This window comes from Falco punctatus (assembly GCF_963210335.1).
Source record: "Falco punctatus genome assembly, chromosome: 1".
NCBI lineage: Eukaryota > Metazoa > Chordata > Aves > Falconiformes > Falconidae > Falco > Falco punctatus.
The window spans coordinates 57,516,226-57,536,080 of NC_137580.1; the positions used below are offsets into that span (position 1 = coordinate 57,516,226).

A 19,855-nucleotide genomic window follows, 5' to 3' on the forward strand; every position below is an offset into this window, starting at 1 on the left:
GACTTTGTTTTGCGAAGTACTGCAATGACAAACCATCCTTCACATCGTCCAACTTCTTGTTACGTAAGTAATCAGATCACTTGAAAAGAATCTTATTGTTCTAAAGCTTTTCTTTCTTTGAGGCATCTTCAAAATAAATCACTTCAAATTTCTAAAGGTTAACTATCAAGTTGCAGTATTACAGTACTTTGAATTTCAAATATGTTCATCACTCTTGGATGATACTAAGTCATAAAAGAGAAAAAGTTTAGATCATCTAGCTGTAATACATCTAAAATTTTTTACTCCTGAAGCAGTGCAAAAATACCTCACTTCATGCCATTCCTCTTTACAAATAATCTATGAGTTTTGTACACTGTGCATGTTTAAAACCACACACAAAACAGCAATTAGAAAACAGGTGCTGGAACATCACACCATCATTGTGCATGTCACTAAAACAAACAGCTCAAAACTCCCTGAGAAATGTTGCCTTGTTATCTCTAAAGGACTATTTTATGCATAGTTTTTTAAAACAAAAATACCGTATTGGATAACAGCACCTGTCAAAGGTAGGAAAAATAGTACTTGTGAGATTATAGAAAGGGATTAAAAAGCTAGCCTTGCCCAAGGACAAGATTTTATGCAACGCATCAGAAGGACTCGGTAATATCATCACAGATTTTAAATTGAAGCTCTCAGTAGTTGCATCAAAGATGGCATGAGTATAAAGGAAGTGACAGAGCAGTGTCCTTGTTAAGATTTCTATGGATGAAATTCAAAAAAAAGACTTAAGGACAGGGAATGAAGTGCCAAAGCTGTGGATATGCTCTATGGCCTATGCTGAATATGGCCATACAACTGCAGTTCTAAGCCAACAAATGAATGTATGTATAAAGGTGAAACTTTTAAGAATCACAAGCAGACTGTAGTAGGTAAGATTTTTGAAAGGATGATAAACTCACTGGTTTGCCACATTAATTTTTTTTTCCATTGGAAGTCTAAGGGACATGGGGATAGTGAAGTGAGAAAAATGACTTCATTTTACAATGGAGAGGCAAAACAGAGGCTCAGTCATCATTTTCTTTAGTGAAGGAGACAGCCATTTCTTCCCCATTGAAGCTCTACATTTAGAGAAAGTGCAGTTCATAAACATATCCCACCCTACAAAAACGTAACCTTAAAAACCCATTGTACACTTTGCCCAGAATGTACTGAAAGTTAAGCGGGAAGAAGCATGAAATAAATTGCCTTAGCAAGTGTGCCATAGTCCCACATATAAAACTGTTGCAGCTGATGAGGCCAAAATCTTTTGTCTTCCAATTAATAATGTGCATAACTGACGTTCATGTGTTGGAGTGTGGTTTGTTAGGGTGGGCCCAGGTGACAGGCAGAGATTAAGGTTCCCCGATAACACAAATTACTTACAATCTCTTGGAAATTAGGTATGTATTTATTATACGTTGAGAACTACAAATTAAGAATCCCACAATACAGTTTCTGTTTCTACCCTCCCAGCTTATTTCAAGAATCCAATATGCAGAAACCCATCTCCTCTACAGCCTTCTTGGTACAGGCAGCCAAACCTATTACTTCACACAGACTTCTTAGCCCATTTGTCCTAGATCCTCCATATGCTCACAGTGTTCATTCTACAGCTGCATTCCCTACTAATTTCAGACATTTCACATCCACATTCCCTACTAATTTCAGACATCTTCAATCTCTAAAACCTTCCCTCTTCTATCTTCAGGCATGGGCTTTTTTTGTACAGCCAGTAGCAATTTAAGCCTCTTCACTTGAATTCCAGGGTGAAGAGACAATGGTTTACTCCAGGAAAGGTTTAAAGGGAGTGGTGCATTCCAGGCAAGTAGAAGCAGATCAGGATATGGTGAATGCAAGCCACAGTACTGAATGTTTACAGAAAAATACCGCAGCATACAACACACTATCAGAAACATCTTTTTATTTTTTCCTCAGCTTTTCCTGATTTCTGATGAACTGCAAGCATTCACTAATGCTGCCGTTTCAGGAGCATTACCTAGAGGCAAGCACAAAGACTCCTACTAGTCTCCCACTTCAATACAGTTCTAACCACCAAACCTTTACCACTTTCAAAGTTCAGACAGCTGCCCACCAGGTCCTTGCTTGGTCCCAAATCAAATAAACTCTTTTTCAGCTAGCAGGCACCCTTTCTCTTTAGTCAGTTCTGGCCATACATCATGACCAGCAATCAGGTCACATACCCATTGGTAACATACCTATTTTTCAAAGTAGATATGGACAAATAAAAGCTTTCTGCAACTTTCTCAAAACCAGCAAGTCAGTTACAAAGCCAAGAAGCACCAATGCACATATTAACACTGCAAAATAAAACCAACCACGTAAGGATTACCTTTAGAGGGATTCACCACTTCTGAAGCAGTGCCCGCTCTCAAATGTATTAGAAGGTGACATTGTTTAAGCAGGCAGGAAATAAGATAAAATACAGGAAGGAAACATTCTCGATTGAAATGAATGCTCTGAGCCTCAGCTGCTACCTCTAGGTCCTTCCACTGCCCTCACTCGGCTTTCCCAGCGAGGAACCAGCGCTGCTAAACGCAAATGAACACAGGGCCCTCGACCAGACCCCCGAGTTCACCAGCAGCGGCGCTCTGCCCGCACCGCGACCCTCACGGCCTACTCGGGGGACCGCCCGCAGAAGCTCCCCGCGGGGAAAGGCGGCGGAGACCGACTGTGGCCCGACCCCGGCCCAGCCCGAGCAGGGCAGCCCAGCGGCCCGACGGCGCTCCACGGGGGCCGCCCCGCCCCCACGCATGCGCACGGAGGCTGCGCGGCCAGCAGCGCCGCGTCGACTTCCGGGTCAGCGGTCGTTCGCGCTGCCCTCCCCGCGCCGCCATGGAGGCCAGGCAAGGGCCCGGCGGCGGGGAGGTCGGTGAGCCGGCCGAGGTACTGTCGTTCGTTTGGCGGCGTCTGCCTGTGGGAAAGCGCGAGAGCCGTGTGGGAGCCCGGTGGGGCCGGGGGTTGCGCCAGCCGAGGGCGAGGTGGCAGGCGTGGGCCTGCGCGCACGCCCCGCTGGCCGAGGAGCGGGCGGTTTCTTTCGGAGCTTCGCCCGCTCCCGCCGTGAATGGCCAGTGGGTCTCGGGGACGGTGCCCTCCCGGCCGTGCCAGCGGCCTTGTGTGGGGCCGTTCCGGCAGGACGCGTTCTCCCCGCTGGCGGCGGCCTCCTGGTCTCTGCCCTTCTCCCTGCCGGTCAGCTGGCAGCGTGCCTGTCGCGACAGGAGAGGGTCACGCACCTCTAGTAGAAACTTCTCACGCGGTGGCAAAACAGCTGGCCAGCTTCCACTAAATATATGCATGTAAACGGACAACATGCGTTGTGTAATTAAACCCCTGACAAATATTTTAGAAAGGGATTTCTTGACATAACGAGCTGTTGGATTTCACCAATTTGGAAGGCTGGCTGCAAGGATCAAAGCAGGCTTTTCTGAAGAAAAAGGAATAGATTGAGTTGGAAATTGATTGTGCACAAGATATTTTATATTCTTTCACGTCATTTGTAAAAGCATTGGGTTTTTTTAATGATACTTATTCGTGTGACGTTTATAGACAGAAGGCATCAGTTCCTCAAATAAGCTGTGTGGAGGTACAGGTGCTACAAGGCATGAAACCTAGACAAAGTTTTTAATTGAAAAAATCCCCCCAAAACTTTCTTTTGCTCATTCTTTTCTACTTTATTTCCCTAATGAAAGAGGGAAGTACCTAAGCCTTATGTGCCGACAGAGGAGGAAAGAAGACTCCTCAAGGAATGTGCTGAAGAGAGTGCCCGGTATAGAGGTAAGTTCAGTTTGCTGGTAAATTTGGTTTGCTTTTCTTCCACCTGTTGTTTTTGTTGTTATCTGAGGCATTAAGGAAGGAAGGCCCATGGCAGTATGCCACAACAGTTCATTAACAAGCTGTATGTCGTCTAAAATTGCATCCCAGTAAACATTGTTCCATGTAGGTTTTACATTTATTACGAGTTTGCAGGACAGGAATTTGGAAAAGATGCAACATAATTTGTAAGGTGTATGCTTTATAACAAGATCCCTTCATATTTTAAATCAATATGTTTATCAGTAGTCTGAAAATAGGTATAATTAATGGAGTCTCTCATTTATTTATGTTTCTGAATACTTTTTGTTACTTCTGCATTTATTTTGTTGTTGTTGTTATCTTTAGAATGCAAGAATAAAATAGTTTAACTTGGAAACGCTGCTTTCCATTTTTGTGGAGACCTGTGAAGAGAACAATGTATTAAGTAGTCACTCAGCTCAATTTTTGCAGAAAATTTCTGTGTCTCTGCATGGCCAGGTGTTTGGGTGGTTTTCCCCTTTCAATAAAAGCCAAGATTCCCAAGCATAATTCTGCAGTTGGTAATGATTTCTGTAATACAGCTAGTATACAGGAATAATAAACTTGCACTGTTTTCACAGAATACTTTATGTCTCATCATAACTTATTTGAAATATTGATGTTATGTCAGGCTGGGTTGGTTTGGGGTTTTTTTCCACAGAACACTGAGAATAGATTGCATTACTACTTAGTGTTGTTTCTATAATCCAAAGGTTCAAGACACCTGTTTTTTATGTGTCTGGTCAAGAGGCTCGAACAAGCCTTCTGATATGATTGTTACCCACTATTTTATCACACGCTGGTAGATTGCTCCTGATGCTGATAGGTGGCTTAGCAGAAACCAGGACAGAAGAAGAATCTAGCAGCAGATTTGCTAAATTTAGGACGCTGGGGCTCCGATTTCTCCTGGAAGTCAGTAGTTTCAGGGGCAGCTTCTAAGGCATTGTGATTTTGAATTAACAACTGAAAGTTCTGCTTTATCTTGCCCCATTGCTTTGGCATTCTCCCACTTCTAAACACCTGGAAGCCTTCAGCTTGTTTGGTAAAATCTAGACATTTTCCTTATATTTTTAAAAGTGAAAAGAGTCACGTTCATTAGTAGTAAGATGGCGATTGGTTATGATTTGTTGATAATCTCTCTCCTGGAAGACGAGAGAGGAGGGAGTTGTTTGTTGTTCTTGGGGTGTTCTGCTGTGGGTTAGTTGTTTGAAATAAGCATTCCTTTTGTTCATTGCCATCTTCAAATGCTTTTTGCCACCTAAAGTCTTTCAATACAGTAAAAATGGATGCCAATTGTTAAACTGATTGTGATAGGAGGTAATGCTCTTTCATGTTTATTGTCTTCTCTGCATTCCTGACCCTACCCCTGAGTTGTATAGTATGATTCATAAGCTACAGAAAAAGCTGCCCTGTTCTTTAATTTGCTGGTGAATAAAATGTTACCTGATTTTAATCAATTTGATTTATATCTTTGTAACAGTGAGACTTTTTCCAAAGATCTATGTTAAAACAAAATCAAGACTTCGGTTACACAAAAGTTTTAGAGGCACTGGCCTTTATGTAACTGCCTACTGTCCTGAAGAACTGTGTTTCTGTGGTTTGAGGTTCTGCACCTTGGTGCTCTAGCAGTTGTAGCTAGGCCTGGAGTCTTGTCCTTAGAGCTTTATCCCATCCAGCATTGGCTCTTGTATTTTAGGAAGCATGAGGTCTAATTAAGACAGGATGACTCATTAACCACTACCACATAATTTGTAATAGGTCTTAAAAACTGAAATTGAGAATGTTTCCTAATTTATTTACAGTTTTTTAATTATATATATGCCTATGGGTTTATGCAAATGAGCTTAGTAAGGCCTAGCAACTCTTACTTTACTGCGTATTTTGATAAATGTGGTTGAAAATATTGAAAATTGTATTTTAAGCAACTTTTCTTTTTCTTTACAGCTTTTCCTTTGGCTGCAGTGAGCATGCTTGCTACTAGTTTCTTAATTAGGAAAGGTAAAGTGTAAACATACTTTGGGTTAATTTGGATTTGCTCAGATGAAATACATTTCTGCTATGAGTAAAGTTACTTTAATAATATAATGCCTAATCTACTTGTAATTCAAACTTGAAGTTCAAACTCTTCGGCTATATGACTTGCAGTTCCTAAAACTGAAGGAGCAAAACTTTAGATTAAAATCAAATTCATGTTTGTTTTATGTTATTTGACAAATGCAGTATCTTGGTGATTATGAAACAGTGTATTCCTTAGTGTGTAGTAATAGTGCGAGTATTATGATTAAAGAGGTAATTCTTAGGTGTTTATAATTTAGGGGAATTAAGATGGTAGGTTTTCTTGAATTTTCTTCAATGTTAATTGTAAAAGAGTAACCTGCTACCTACAAATGTAACTGCAAACTAACCTACAAACATGACTACATTTGATGGTTTTCAGCTTAATTCTTAATAACTTATTACTAATTACTTTGATCCTCATTTTCAGGTGTTCTAAAAGATAGCTCAAGATTTGGCTCTTTGGTGAAAGTTGCATGTAAGTAAAAGCTACATATAAATTCAGCCTGTATTGATGCTTTAGGTTCAGGCCTGTGTTACGCAGGTGTAATTCCTATGAAACTAGCTGGCTGGTTCACTGTGACTCCATTCTGTAGGTTCATAGAATATCTCAAGGTGGAAGGGGACCCATAAAGATTGTTGAGTCTAACTCCCTGCTCCTTGTAGGAATAACTAAAACTAAACCATATGACTGAAAGTGTTGTCCAGATGCACCTTTAACTCCTGACAGGCTTGGTGCCATGACTGCTTCCCTGGGGGGCCTGTTCCAGTAACCAGCCACCCTCTCAGCGAAGACACTTTTCCTCACATCCAACCTGAACTTCCCTTGATGCAGCTTCATTCTGTTTCCTTGCATCCTATCGCTGCTCCCCAGTGAGAGATCAGGACCTCCCCCTCCACTGCCCCCCTTGAGGAAGCTGTAGACTGTGATGAGGTCACCCCTCATCCTTGTATTCTCCAAGCTGAACAAACTAAGTGACTTCAGCTGCTCCTCCTAAGTCTCACCATCTTGGTCACCCTCCCTTGGACACACTTTAATAGTTTGATGTCCTTCTTACATTGGGGTGCCCAAAACTGCACACGTTACTCGAGGTGGGGCTGCACCAGTACAGTGTCGAGTGGGACAGTCACCTCCCTTGACCAGCTGGCTATGCTGTGCTTGATGCACTCCAGGACACAGCTGGTCCTTTGGGCTGCCAGGGCACGTTGCTGACTCATATTCAACTTGCCATCAACCCAAACCCGCAGTTCTCTTCCCGTGGGGCTGCTCTCCAGCCTCTTGTCTCCTGGTTTGTATGTCTACCCAGGATTGCCTTGTCCCAGATGGAGAGTCTGGCCATCACAGGAGGAATGCTTACATCTGTACAACTGTGCCTGAAGATAGGAATGAATGATCTGATATATCCAATGAATGTTTCACCTTCCTGCAGTTCATCCTATCAGCCAGCAACTTTTTAGCTATGTTTCTTAACTACAGCATCTCATACTGCAAGAGCTTGCTCAATGTCAAGAGGCAGAGCACTTAACTTATTCACCACCTTTGAGTTTGTGCAGCATATTTTGGATAAGTTTTGTTTATAGGCTTTCCACAAAATTGTTTGACAAGTGTAATGTAATAATTTAAGATAAAATCATTTTAAATAGATGCTGTACAAGCTTACTTTAAATTACTTTGCCAGAGTACACCCACCCCTCCCTTCCTAACTTGAAAGTCTTTATTCATGCATCTCGCTTGTCCCATTCAGGCTATTTTAGTGCCTTTTTTTCCTGGACGTTATGTACGTACAATTGTAGGAAAACAGCAATTTCATGTGAATTATTTTGGATTAAGTCTAATAATAAATAAATTAATAAATAAACCTTTTCAATATATACATGACAGTAAAACAGGAAGTTGCCATCTTGCCAATCTGCCCAGATAGACCCAGTTACTCTTCCAGTTTACTTCATTGGGAAGAGAGTAAAACCCATGATTTGTGGTGAAGGAAGTGTTGTTTAAGCAGATAAATGAATGTGAGAGACTAGGGCTGCCATTTGTTTATGTTAAATTCTGCTTGCTTTCTTTGAATGCCAAACAATGGTATAACACAAATATTTCTAATAAATAATAGAATTACTGTTTCCCTGAGAGCGCCTACACATTCCTAGTTAAGGGCCATGTTCCTCCTATTTAATAGGACTAAGTTTGGAAATCAAGGGAAAAAATTAGGAGCAGCTGGACTGGACCAGCTATTCTTGATGTTAAAGTTATAAGTCAAAATACTTCTGGTTTTTGATGTATACTGGAGGCATATGGACTTTCATTTTCTACTAGAAGAATTTTCCATAAAGTATGTGCTTTGATTGTTTTTCAGTAGCTAATGAGATTTATGTGCATTTTAAATATGGGGATTTTTCTGGGACATAGTGTATAAGTGTATAAGGCCTGAGTTAAGCAGTTTTCATTTCATCCTCGTATTGCTTAGGTCAGATGCACCTACTTTCTACAGAATCTTCTTGAAAACTATTGCCAGGGACATAGTTTACAGGTCCAAATTATGTCTCATAATTGAACTGCACATTCTGCCTGCAGTGAAATCTCATTAAAGGAAGAAGTGCAGTTGTATTTTGGTTTGGGTTTTTTTCCTCCACGAGTTCTGAAAGAGCATATGCAATTCTAGGCACTGCTGCTAGCTCATAGCTTAACAACATTAAGACGGTTCTTGCTTTTCTGGTGTCATTGATCTGAGCATATTGCTTCTGCATCTGTTGATTACAATAGTCTGTCTTTGATAATGGTGTATGACATTTGTGGTTGTAAGATTCTTATTCTGAACAGTATCTGTACCCGAGTACAGTAATAGGGCTTTTATATCTAACATAGTAAAGTCAGGTTTTCTTTAGTCTCTGTCTTGCATCTTTCCATGCTTTGCCTCTCTTGCGTTTGTCTGCAAGTTGAGAGGTGTTCCATTTGTTAGATAGGAGTTTTCAGATTCCAGGATGTTCTCCTGCCTACAGGAATTTACTCATAACTTTTCTCGGTAGTCTTCTAGGCACTCTCTCTGACAATTTAATGGAACTTCTAGTTAGTTCTTACTGATACACTATATTGACAGCATCCCCTTCAACGTGGATGGAGGACCAATAGCTCGTGGCTCTCTTTGGCAAAGAAGAGTAAGATCTGTATGTCCTACTTCATGACAGCTTGCAATGCGACCTGGCCTCTTTTATTGATCTCTGGTCAGCTTCTCTAAGGTCTTGTCACAGCGAATACAGAAGAAGCAGAGAACAACAATATCTAATTTAGTGTGCTAACTCAAAAAATGTGGATCATCTGGCTGTTGGTTCTGTAATACAAGAAACCAGATACTTTAGCCAGTAATTACTTGGGGTGCAACATCTTCCAGAGAAATGCTTCCACTGTGCTTGACTGGAAGGCCTCAAGAAAAGGAGACATTTTCGTTGTCGTTCATCCTAAAGATTAATCACATTTGCCTCTTAGCTTTATTTTTGAATTCTTCTTGTGCTGTTTTTTCTTTTAGGAGCTTGTAATTTTTCCTTTTGAGCATATTTATAGTATTTGAGAGGTCTTCCAAATTTTTGACCTGTTAAACAGCTAAACCCTTACACTTCTCATTTTTAAACTTCACTCGTAGTTGTGGCTGTTCTTTTTTCCCTTGGAAGAGGATTTTTAACCTCTTTTTGAAAATACAAACATTAGGAATCACAAATTCAGTACCAGTACAGCAGAGTAGGGGGGAAATCCCCTTTTATAGGTTCCCAGGTGATGTAATCCATAGGGTGAGGACCTCGGGGGATTAATTTTACTGGTAATTAACTCTTTGGGGGATAAATGTTACTGGTAATTAACTCTTTCTTGACTTAAAGATGATTGAGTCTTTAGGCTTTCTATTTAGAAAATACTCGTTGCATATGAAAGAATGGTCTAGTCCTCCTACGAAGTCAACAACAAAACTTCTATTAATTGCCGTTGAATCCTTTATGCTACTTCATACTCCGTTTGACCCACTTTATAACACTTGAAGGAGCCAGTTGGTGGAAATCATCTGTTATAAGCCCAGAAAGAACTGTCATGATCGTTTATTCTTACGTCCTGTCCAGCAGATGAAAACAGCTCATGCACTAAATTGAAAGCATTTGTCTAGTGATTGTGAGGGTTCGGGTAATTCAGTTGTTTGCCCTCCAGCAACCATGTCATAGAATCCTTTTCAGAAGATGCTGAGCCTAATGCTAAGTTTTAGACTTCTCTTCGTACTAGTGAAAGCCTTTTCAAGATCTGACTCTTCTGATGGATTAAATTAGCAGAAGTTACTACCTTCGTTTGCTCCTGACTGTTTTATCATCTTTGATAGTTAATCGTTATTTTTGGATTTTGGGCAAAAACTGATTGCAATTATTTTCCTTTTTTTGTCACCGTGGATTCATCAACTACTAGCTGAAATCATCTGATGCTCATGCCACGTCTAAATCATTGCTCTATATCTTCATTCAGCTGTTGCATTTGGTTTTGGTACCCTTTGTCTGCAGAAGCAGCAGGGACAATTACTGTGTGGTTTTGGTTTAGATATAAACTGTTGGTTTTTTTCTTCAAGATACTGTATAATTTATTTGAAATTATTATTTTAAAACTATGTTGAACATTGTGATACAACTTATAAACCCATCTTTTTTTCTTTTAAAAAGTTGCTGGAATGTGTGGATACATGGGTGGAAAGATATCCTACTTGCCAATATGTAGCGAGAAATTTAAGAAACTGAAGGATTCCCCAATAGGAGATGTTCTACGACAAGCTCAGAGACATAGTTCACATAAGTAAGAATTTAATTCTCTTTTAAATTTAAAACTTATTCTTGAAGAGGACATTTTATGCACTAACAGATCAAGGCTATGTTTGCAGCTTTTGATGACCTTCAGAACTGCACTTTCTCTCTTTCCCGTGTTACCTCAAATCTCCCATTTTCAGGAAGCTGTATCTGTGTCAGTTGGTCAACTATGAAGCATGCATTTTGAGCTCTTTGCATACAACCAACCACTTCAAGGAGTAGCAAAAGAAACATTTTACTTAGCAAAAGCTATTCCTTGTAAATGAAGATGATGTTTTCCTGTGGAATTTACTTACAGCGTGACAGCAGAAGCTGCCTCTTTAGAAGTAAACTAAGTTAACTAAAATAAAATAGTGTAACATTCTGGAAGTTTTTCCCATAGTTTAGATTGATTGAAGTAGGAACAGGGTGGAAATGATTTCAGTGTTTATTGAAGGAAAAAGCTCAGTAAACAATATCAGTGCAGGAAGAAGCATGGTGGTCAAATTTACTTCTGTTTGCAGATGTAAAGGATTTAAACAACAGCATTATGCTGTACATATGAGAAACTCATCAGGTTCCTAAAACTATTTCCTGTTTTTTCCAGAATGTTTTCTACTTCCAGTGGTTTTTAATTGCAAACTACTTTTGGAATATCTCACTTAAACCCTTGATTCAAAACTGAGAGAATAGTATTTGGATAGTGATTAGCAGGCCTGCTGTGTATGTGCTAAGAATTGTAAAATGTTTATAAAGGATTTGATTAAATTCTTAATTATTTTATAAATTCATGACAGTTTTATCTGCAAGATTTACCTTTATTCTGAAATGTTTACATTTTTATGGCATCAAATAAAATTTCAGGAATTACCACTTTATGCATTTACTGTATAAGCTCAGCTGAATGGGAGCAGGGCTTGTCCCTTCATCCCCCTCCAGTTTCTAATAGGAAATTGTCATGATCATTAACTGTATTGACTCTAGGTGAGACCTTGTTTAAATACCATCTTCTGCTGCACCAGTAAGTCCCTTCAACCTTCAGTGGCCCATTCTATTAAATGGCCCATTTTATTTCCTAAGTGATAAATTTTGGGTTTTTTTCCTTGATTGAATGATTAATTTAAATTCATTCAAATTGCGTTATTGTCCATACATGCTACCCTTTTAAGCCAGCAACATAAATCATTACATTTTCAGAGTAATTTACACCTACCAATTAATGTATGTTGGTAATTCTGATTTGCAGTTAAAAAATAGGTAGGGAGCTAAAAGATCAAATAATTCTTTAAAGCTGTGTTTGCATATACTTTAAAAATATAATTAAGGCAATAAAATGGATTAGCTGTGTATGTTTATTGTGAGAATAAAACACTAATTGCAAATGTTTTTGATATGAAACTAGAAGTACAGCTAAGCAGAAATTTAAAGTAAAAAATGAATAAATACCCTAGAGAAATTCTAGTGGCACTAAGTGGTGGCATTCTTTGGTAGAGGCCTGTTGTGTAGTGGTTTGCAGGGCCATTTTGAGTATGTAGCAAATGCTTTAGAATATCAGGCATCATTTTACAGAATATTCTTCATATGATCTTACATTTCTGTCTTAAGAGAAAATTCATTAATGCTTCTGCTGAATTCAGCGACTCAATAACCCTTTGTATTTTAATTTCCCCAAGACGGCTCTTCATTCTCCTGCTGTTTCGTGCTGATCAATTACAGCAGCTTCTAGTGATGAAGAGTTTTGAATTGCAAATTTTTCCTAAAAGGCCTATAAAAATAACTATAGTTGATGCTACCACTGGTGACATGACACACCCTGTACTATTTGTGTCTGATGCATTTTTTCTGTCTGAAGATTCCCTGGGGGAAGGGATTGTTATTTTTGTCTTGCAAAGTGCAAAATACTTTGTCTCTTTTGTCTTTTCTGGAGATTGTCAGGAATGAGTTAAGTTTCTGGGAGGAAGGGAAGGGTACTGGTGAAGGGACTATTTAGATCTTTGCAATATAAAGGAAAAAAATAAACCCAGACTTTTTTTTTAAGATGATAATTCATTTTGGAAGCTAAACCATCCAAAATACAAGAGTACTTTCTTGAACTGCACATACTGTTACTCTTACAGTTCCATTTTTAACTGTAATATTTATGTATTTAATATTTAATTATATTATTTTCCAGCCGTTCCAGTCGGAGATCTGAATTTTCAGAGATGCCTTCTCAGTCATTTACTGAACCTTCTTCTCCAAGAGCTGGATTCCCACTTTCTTCTAGCTATTCAGATGATTATAGTTCAACAGATAGAGCCCTATCAAGCTATGAACCCATTCCATTCAGTGCTTCTCTGAATGAATCTTCACCCACAGGAATTACCGATTACACTGTTCAAGGTGTGTTCTGTCTTGATATTTAGCAGTTTGTAGTACAATGACTCTTGCTTTTCTCTTAGATACTTCTCTTACTAAACTGTGTATTTTCATCCCATGCAAGAATACATGGTACAATATAGTGGTTTTGAATGAAGCAGCTTGAAGTTCCTGGAATTGTTACATGGAAGATAAATATCTAAAATACATTATTTTGTGTTCTAACTGTAAACTAAATTCAGGGGGGGTCCTGGTTTGTAGCTCTAATTGCAAGTAAAGATTGTAAATTAACTTAGGAGGTTTAATCTGTTGTGAAGCTAAACCTGCAAAAAGTTCAGCCTGACTTGAAGTTCTTTTTGATTGAAAATAAGGTGAATTAGTCTCTGCTGTTTGTGTTCTAGCCTTTCTGAGGTTATTTCATTTTCACTAGTGCTGGTGCTGTAACTGTATACCTCTGTAATTCAGTGACATTGGACTGGTTTTTATAATGTGACAAACGTTCAGATCTTCTGAGAACTGAATGCATATTGTGTTCTGTCTGGCAACAGCTGATTTTCTCACAGAGGACTAAAGTGGTTTTCAAGTACTGTTCTGTGCAGCTGTTCTTCTCTTCTTCCAGTATGAACTCTGTCCTCAGCTATTGCAGGGGAAACACACGACTCTGAGTTCAGGTGTCTCTGGTAGACAAAGAAGGAAGTTACTGTTAAAAATGCAGAGTTTCATACCTTGAATTAGTTTGGATTTTTTAACTCCTTGATGGAAAAGGTTTTATTTCACAAAAAAGCCCTTTCATGCAACTCAGTAAAGTATCAGATGTAAATATGTCAAGAAAACTGTAATTACACCTCATCGCAAATATCAAGAGTTCGTAGAACCTTAATTACAGAACCAAGTATCTGCATTACTAATGTAGATAAAAGGATAAAATGTTTATCAGGTAACACGTGATGGATGTAGTCCTAACTCTTTGAAAGCAGAATTTAAAGCCTGAATGTAAACCCTTGAGCTTCACCTAGATTTCTCTTCAGAAATCATAAATATATCAAACGTATGATTATCATAAATTTTACATAAAGTGACCAGAACTATTTTATCCACCAACTTTTTTAGGATTTCCATTGGGTAGAATGAAGAAAAGGAGTTAACTGCCAGTCTTCCAAAGCAGTTTGGCAAAATGGAAAGGATAAAAGGAACGGATTAATCAAAGACCACATGCATTCTCAGTTGCATTTAGAATTGCAGCTGTCGTGCTCCTTTTCATTTAGGATTGAGCTGTAATTAACTGGCATACTAGAACAGGTTGTAGCTAAGTCTTGGTGTGTGATGCCATTTCCAGTATTTTGATGTTTGTTTTGTTTTCAGATCCTGATCCAATTCCAGAAGAAAGTCGTAAAAAAAAAGGCATCACATATGAGGAATTAAGGAATAAGCACAGAGAGACATATGAGGTAATGCTACCACCAAAGGCAGAAACTCCAAGCAAATTTTCACAGGAAAAAACAGCTAAGGAAGGTAATATACTGATATACAGAAATAGGTAGTAAATTCAGATTATTGGCAATAATGTTAAAAATGGTTACAAACCCAAGGCTTAATTCTGCTTAACCTTTAAGCAACTTATTTTTACAGTATCTGCAGGTATGTTACATGTGATGTGGTCTGTAGTTTCAGATTTCCTATTAAGTCTTTTTTCAAAACTAATGATCTTACAGTACCAAATTATAATTCCTCTTCTGTAGCCATATTGCGTGGTGCCAGACTGAAGAAATCTCAGAACTTTTGGTTTGTTGGCTACAGGGAGCAATCTCTTTCAACAAAGAATTCTCTGACCTCAGAGCTATACCAAAGAGTTTTAGCTGTGGGAGGAGATGTATGTTTTAGATAGCATTGTTCTCTCAAAATAGAGCACATGGCTGATGGTTTTGAAGGGGAGGGTATTTATTTTTATGAATTGTTTCATGTGGAATTAGTGGATTTCTATAGAGGCATTGTTTGTAGAGGTTCATTTTCTACATTAAAACTCAAAGGAAGGAAACGGTGTTTGGCAGCAATATTGACATTTGTTTTCACAGTGAAAAACAAAACTTTACATAGCAAAATAGGAATGTAATGTCCTGAAGAATAAGATGTCATTTAGTCAACTTTTTGACTCAGTCAGTTTTTTTGGAAAGGAGACACAGAAACAAATCTTACATTCTTGCTCTAGAACTGTTTAAATTTGTTGTGCCATCTCTGCAAATGATGTTACCAAGAGGAATGTTTTACCATTTAACATGCTGCTGGACTAGTCAGCTGGAATTGTTTAGGTCTGTACGCAGTGTCCAGTCTTGTTTATTATGTTGCAACACGATTTGTAAGAATAGCTAAAGGTCTCCTATTAGGCATAAGAGGTGTAATAAGTATAGAAAAGTGTATTAAAGCAAAAAGTTCTGAAGCAGTAGTAGTAAGTTTTGGAACAGTGTTGCTGAAGAGTGTCAGTTTCATGTTGTGAACTACTTTCTCCACATCATGTCTTTGGACAGATCTGCGTGGTCTTGAAATAAAATCTGTAACAATTATTGGGTAATGATTTAAATCTGTTATTTCAAGGATGAAAGCCTTTTCATCTTACCACATGACTATGTGAAATGAGACATTAAAAATTATTGAAGATACAATTTCATATTGCTTCTAAATTCTATCAGCTGACACTTGATTGATTTTACACAATGTTTCTTTTTCAAGATATTTCTCCACAAATAGAAAACCCAGAAGTGTCAGTTGAAAATCATACAGAGAAATCTTAAAACAGCATTCTGCAAACCTTGCTATATTCCACAGCAAATCTTGTGGCTGTGAAATGAGAATATGCATTCATTATTTTAGCTTTAGTTATTTGAAGTCTATAAAAAACGTCTATGAAATGTTGTTCAAATGCTGCATTCTGTCTGTTATGTTTCTGTGTTCCGTTTGATGGTTACACTTGGGCTTTGAGAATAGAACTACACTGAGCAGCGCAGGAGATCTGTAAATAAACTTTAAAGACTATCTATATTTTTAGGGAAAAAAAGAGTAAGGAGGGAATAAAAAAAATCAGAAATGTTTTACAAGTGGAAGTACATTTAAATCTACAGTTCAGGGATTCTAACTGATGATGTGGGCTACGATGTGATTTAGCTTTTTGTGTCACTTTGGACATGTTACTTGTATGCCTATTTGTACATCCCGAGTCATTACCCCTTTGTTCATCCTCTTATCTCTGTATCATAGGAACCAGACTAGTAAATAGGAGACTGGTTTCTGCCCTCTGTTGCAAGGACATAAGGCAAAACAAACCATGTTTAAACCAGTTTTAAGCGTCTTCTATCTGCTGGTGCCTTCTCCATTCATTGTAGCCATACAAATATGTCCATCTGCATAGTGATCTGGACTGGACCATTTTCCAGGGAATAAGCACAGCCTGCTCAGCTACTATGGTTAATAGAAATGGAGATCAAACTGTATTTTGAGAGAGCTTCTCATTGTGTTACTACAGTATCAATCAGCTTAAAAGAGATTTGTCAGTGCGTTATGCCAAGTTTGCTGACATCTCACTGAAACAAGGACTACATGTTCTGCTGCACATAGGTATTAATAAACAGTGGGCTTAGTAATTGATTTACAAGTAGATTTAGGAAGGGGTGTCTGACTAGTGTCAGCATTGCTACTGGATCATGTAGATCCATCCTTTACCCTGTCAGTGGTGGCATCACTTACAGGCTACTTTTCAGCTCACTTTAAACAGAGCATCTTTTCACTTTCTGGTCATTGTTCAGTTACGCATGACGTACTTCTGATTAAATCTGTTATGATCAGTACCCTGTTTTTTTTACTCTCTGAGTCAGTCCTGTACTAAAGGAAGTTGCCAAATAATAAAGGCTGAGTAGTTTCCTAGCAGGGATTACTGTCTTTGAAGGTGTTTTTAACTATCCTGAATCCATCCAATTGTGCACGTAACCAGATTATGTAGCCACATTATTTATCATAACATTCCTTGCCTGTTTCCTCCAATTGTCTGTTTCATCCACAAGTAATTACAAATTCTGTAGAGCAGGAATTAGCACAGTAGGCCTCTTGACTGAATATTAATTCATTAAAGAATAATGATTAACAAACTCTTCTCCCCATTTATTTAAAAGTAGCTTTAATTAGATTGTCTGTTGTGCTGTGACTGACGCTCCCTCCACTCCACAAATGCAATGATAGTACATTTCATCATACTTTCTGGCACTGTATAAGATAAACTTTTGCAGTTAAGTGAAGTCGTATGTGACTACTTTTTCTTCTTTTCTTTAGTTAAAGTAAATAAATATGGAGATACCTGGGATGAATAAGAGCTGAATGAAGAACCGAAGACAATTATCTCCTGTCAGCTAACTTGAACTTCATCTAGATTAGTCACAAGTATTGGCACCTTCGGTGTGTTCTGCCAGGCACAGCTATTAATGAATGAGGAGAGAATCCTGAGTTGCCAGAAGATTTAAAAAAAAACAAAACCAAAAACATTTAGGCTTAATTTTTCTTGATTTTGCATAAATAGCAGGCAAGGCTATTGTGAGGTGTCATGACTGTAAACCATTTGTGCTATTGTTTAAGAATGAAAAGGGTAACAGACAATAACTAATACAAATGTATAGCAAAAGGTAAAAATGTATGTAAGTAAATGCAATCACATGTACTGGGAAGGAAAAAACATCGGAATCTTCTCAAATATTCAAGACTTGCATTAAAAGTTACCTGTAGAACTCACCTCTCACTTTGTTTTGTCTGAAAGTGATATGCTGGAAAACTCATATTTTTGTCATGCTTCATTAGTAGTGTCTGCAATAATACTGAACTATTCAGGGGAAAAGAACTGAAGAACCTAGCCAGACATGTAAGTAAGCATATGTAACTGTTTTTCAAAACTGTTTCATGGTACCAGTTTAGACCAATATTCTGACTTGCCCACGCTGGGTCTCTTCAGTCATTTTGGAAGAAAATGATTCAGTGAAACTGCAGATATTTAAAATAGCTACATTTAAGTGCAGAAGGTTAAAGCTGACAAACTTGGGTAAAAGCTTGAATGATGCCTTGACTGTTAATAATAGGTTTTGTGTATTTTGCCTTAGTTCTCAGGTTGTGCATGTCATGACAAAAACCTCCTGTTTATGAAGAAAAGATCCAGATAAGTGAAATATTGCATTATTATTAGCTGTAAGAAAAGACCTACATTGGCAAAACTGCTGAAGAGTATTTTCTACTGTTTGCATCGCCTTCTCTGTCTCAGTCAAAATGTTGCCTTCCATTAGGGATTCTCATATTCTCACCTGTGTCATTTCATTTCACAGCACCGTGTTTATTTTGGGCTTTTGGCTATAAGGGACCAAAAACCACGATGAAGTTGATAGCATAAAAGCATTCCTGACATAATTGTTGGAGGTGAAAAATTACTAACTTGCCAAGTAGAAAATTCTTGAAGACCTTATTGGTTTAGTGGACTAGCAGCAGAGCAGCATGAATGAGAAGATTATTTTGGAGGGGTACAGAGCAATCAGCTGAAATGAGGAGGAAAAAAACATGGAGGGAAGGTGAGGATGCTTGAAGAGCCAAATACTCCTTACAGTAATCAAAACAGTAAGATTGCTTTCAGAAAAACTGATCTTGAAAAAGGAGTGTGTTAATCAGATAATGACATTTTATCAAAAATTTAAATTACAGAGAACGCTTCTCGTGGGTGTCATGAGAGAGCTCTGAAAATACCTGAGGTCTGCTGGAGTTATATTGCTGTGCTTTTTAGTGTGCCATTCCAAAGCTGTTTAGATTTGTCATGAAAATACAAAGTTTCATAGTTGTGAGTTCCACAAGTAACAGGAGGCAGAAGATTTAGATGACGGAACTGGAACAGATTCCTGTGGTGGTGGTTTTCCATCTATAAAAATTCTTCTGAATGAATGAAAATTTTGGATAAATGGTAAGTCTCCAAGTGAGAAAATGCAGGAAGAGGCTTATGGCATTGAGGAAATAGCAACACCTAGACACCTGGGAGACACAAAGTATTGAACAATAAGCTTGCCAATAAAAATATTAGGTTTGGTTTTATTTGGGAGGAATTGGGATAATACTGGATTTTCTCAAGTAAAAGTATGTAAGGCTATAGTAAGTTTTGTTTTTCTTGGGGATCTTAATGAATGTTTATACTATAGGTTGTTTATTTGTGTAAGGCAATGATCATCTTAGGAGTTGAAGATCTAAGTTAATGTAAATACCTCTGCAGTGTGGATACTCTACTGAAAAGTGAGACTCTCTCTGCTTCTCAGCATTCACTGCAAAAGTTCCTGTGGTGCCAGTAAACTCTACTTAGGTGTAATCAAGTATTTAATAATACACTGGAACGCTGGGTTGGGCTGAGGGCCTTGTGCTCCTGTTTCTGGCCGTTACCTGGTTCTCAATCTCTGGGCATTCGCTGTGCTGCATGCTTGAGGCACTGCTACCAGTCCTGAGCGTGGTGTACGTACTGCTGTATGTATTTTGGATTATTATGTGCATCTGTTTGTGTGTTTGCCTTCCTGACAGGACACTGTTTGGGGACCAGCTAGTACAGAACAGACACAGAGGGCAGAGTACTGAACCCTGTGCCGTTTAAACGCTGGAAAGGTAGTGCCTGTTTCAGACCTAGCTCTTGCAAAATACAGTGCTTGGAGTGTGCTCGTTTTGTATGCTGGGAACGGGTAATTAGTCGTTCGTCATATGAAATGCAATAATCATT

At 38.5% G+C, this 19,855-nt stretch overlaps 1 protein-coding gene across 1 annotated transcript; it reads left to right on the plus strand.

The window, feature by feature from the left end:
* Positions 1–1,322: 1,322 nt before the first annotated feature.
* OCIAD1 (OCIA domain containing 1) lies at positions 1,323–17,856 on the plus strand. The gene is made up of 8 exons (XM_080404389.1): positions 1,323–2,928; positions 3,732–3,816; positions 5,818–5,871; positions 6,359–6,406; positions 10,612–10,741; positions 12,905–13,113; positions 14,452–14,601; positions 17,404–17,856. Exons 1-8 carry the CDS (start codon positions 2,584–2,586, stop codon positions 17,439–17,441), a joined length of 1,059 nt encoding a protein of 352 aa, XP_080260515.1. The 5' UTR covers positions 1,323–2,583; the 3' UTR covers positions 17,442–17,856.
* Positions 17,857–19,855: the final 1,999 nt, after the last annotated feature.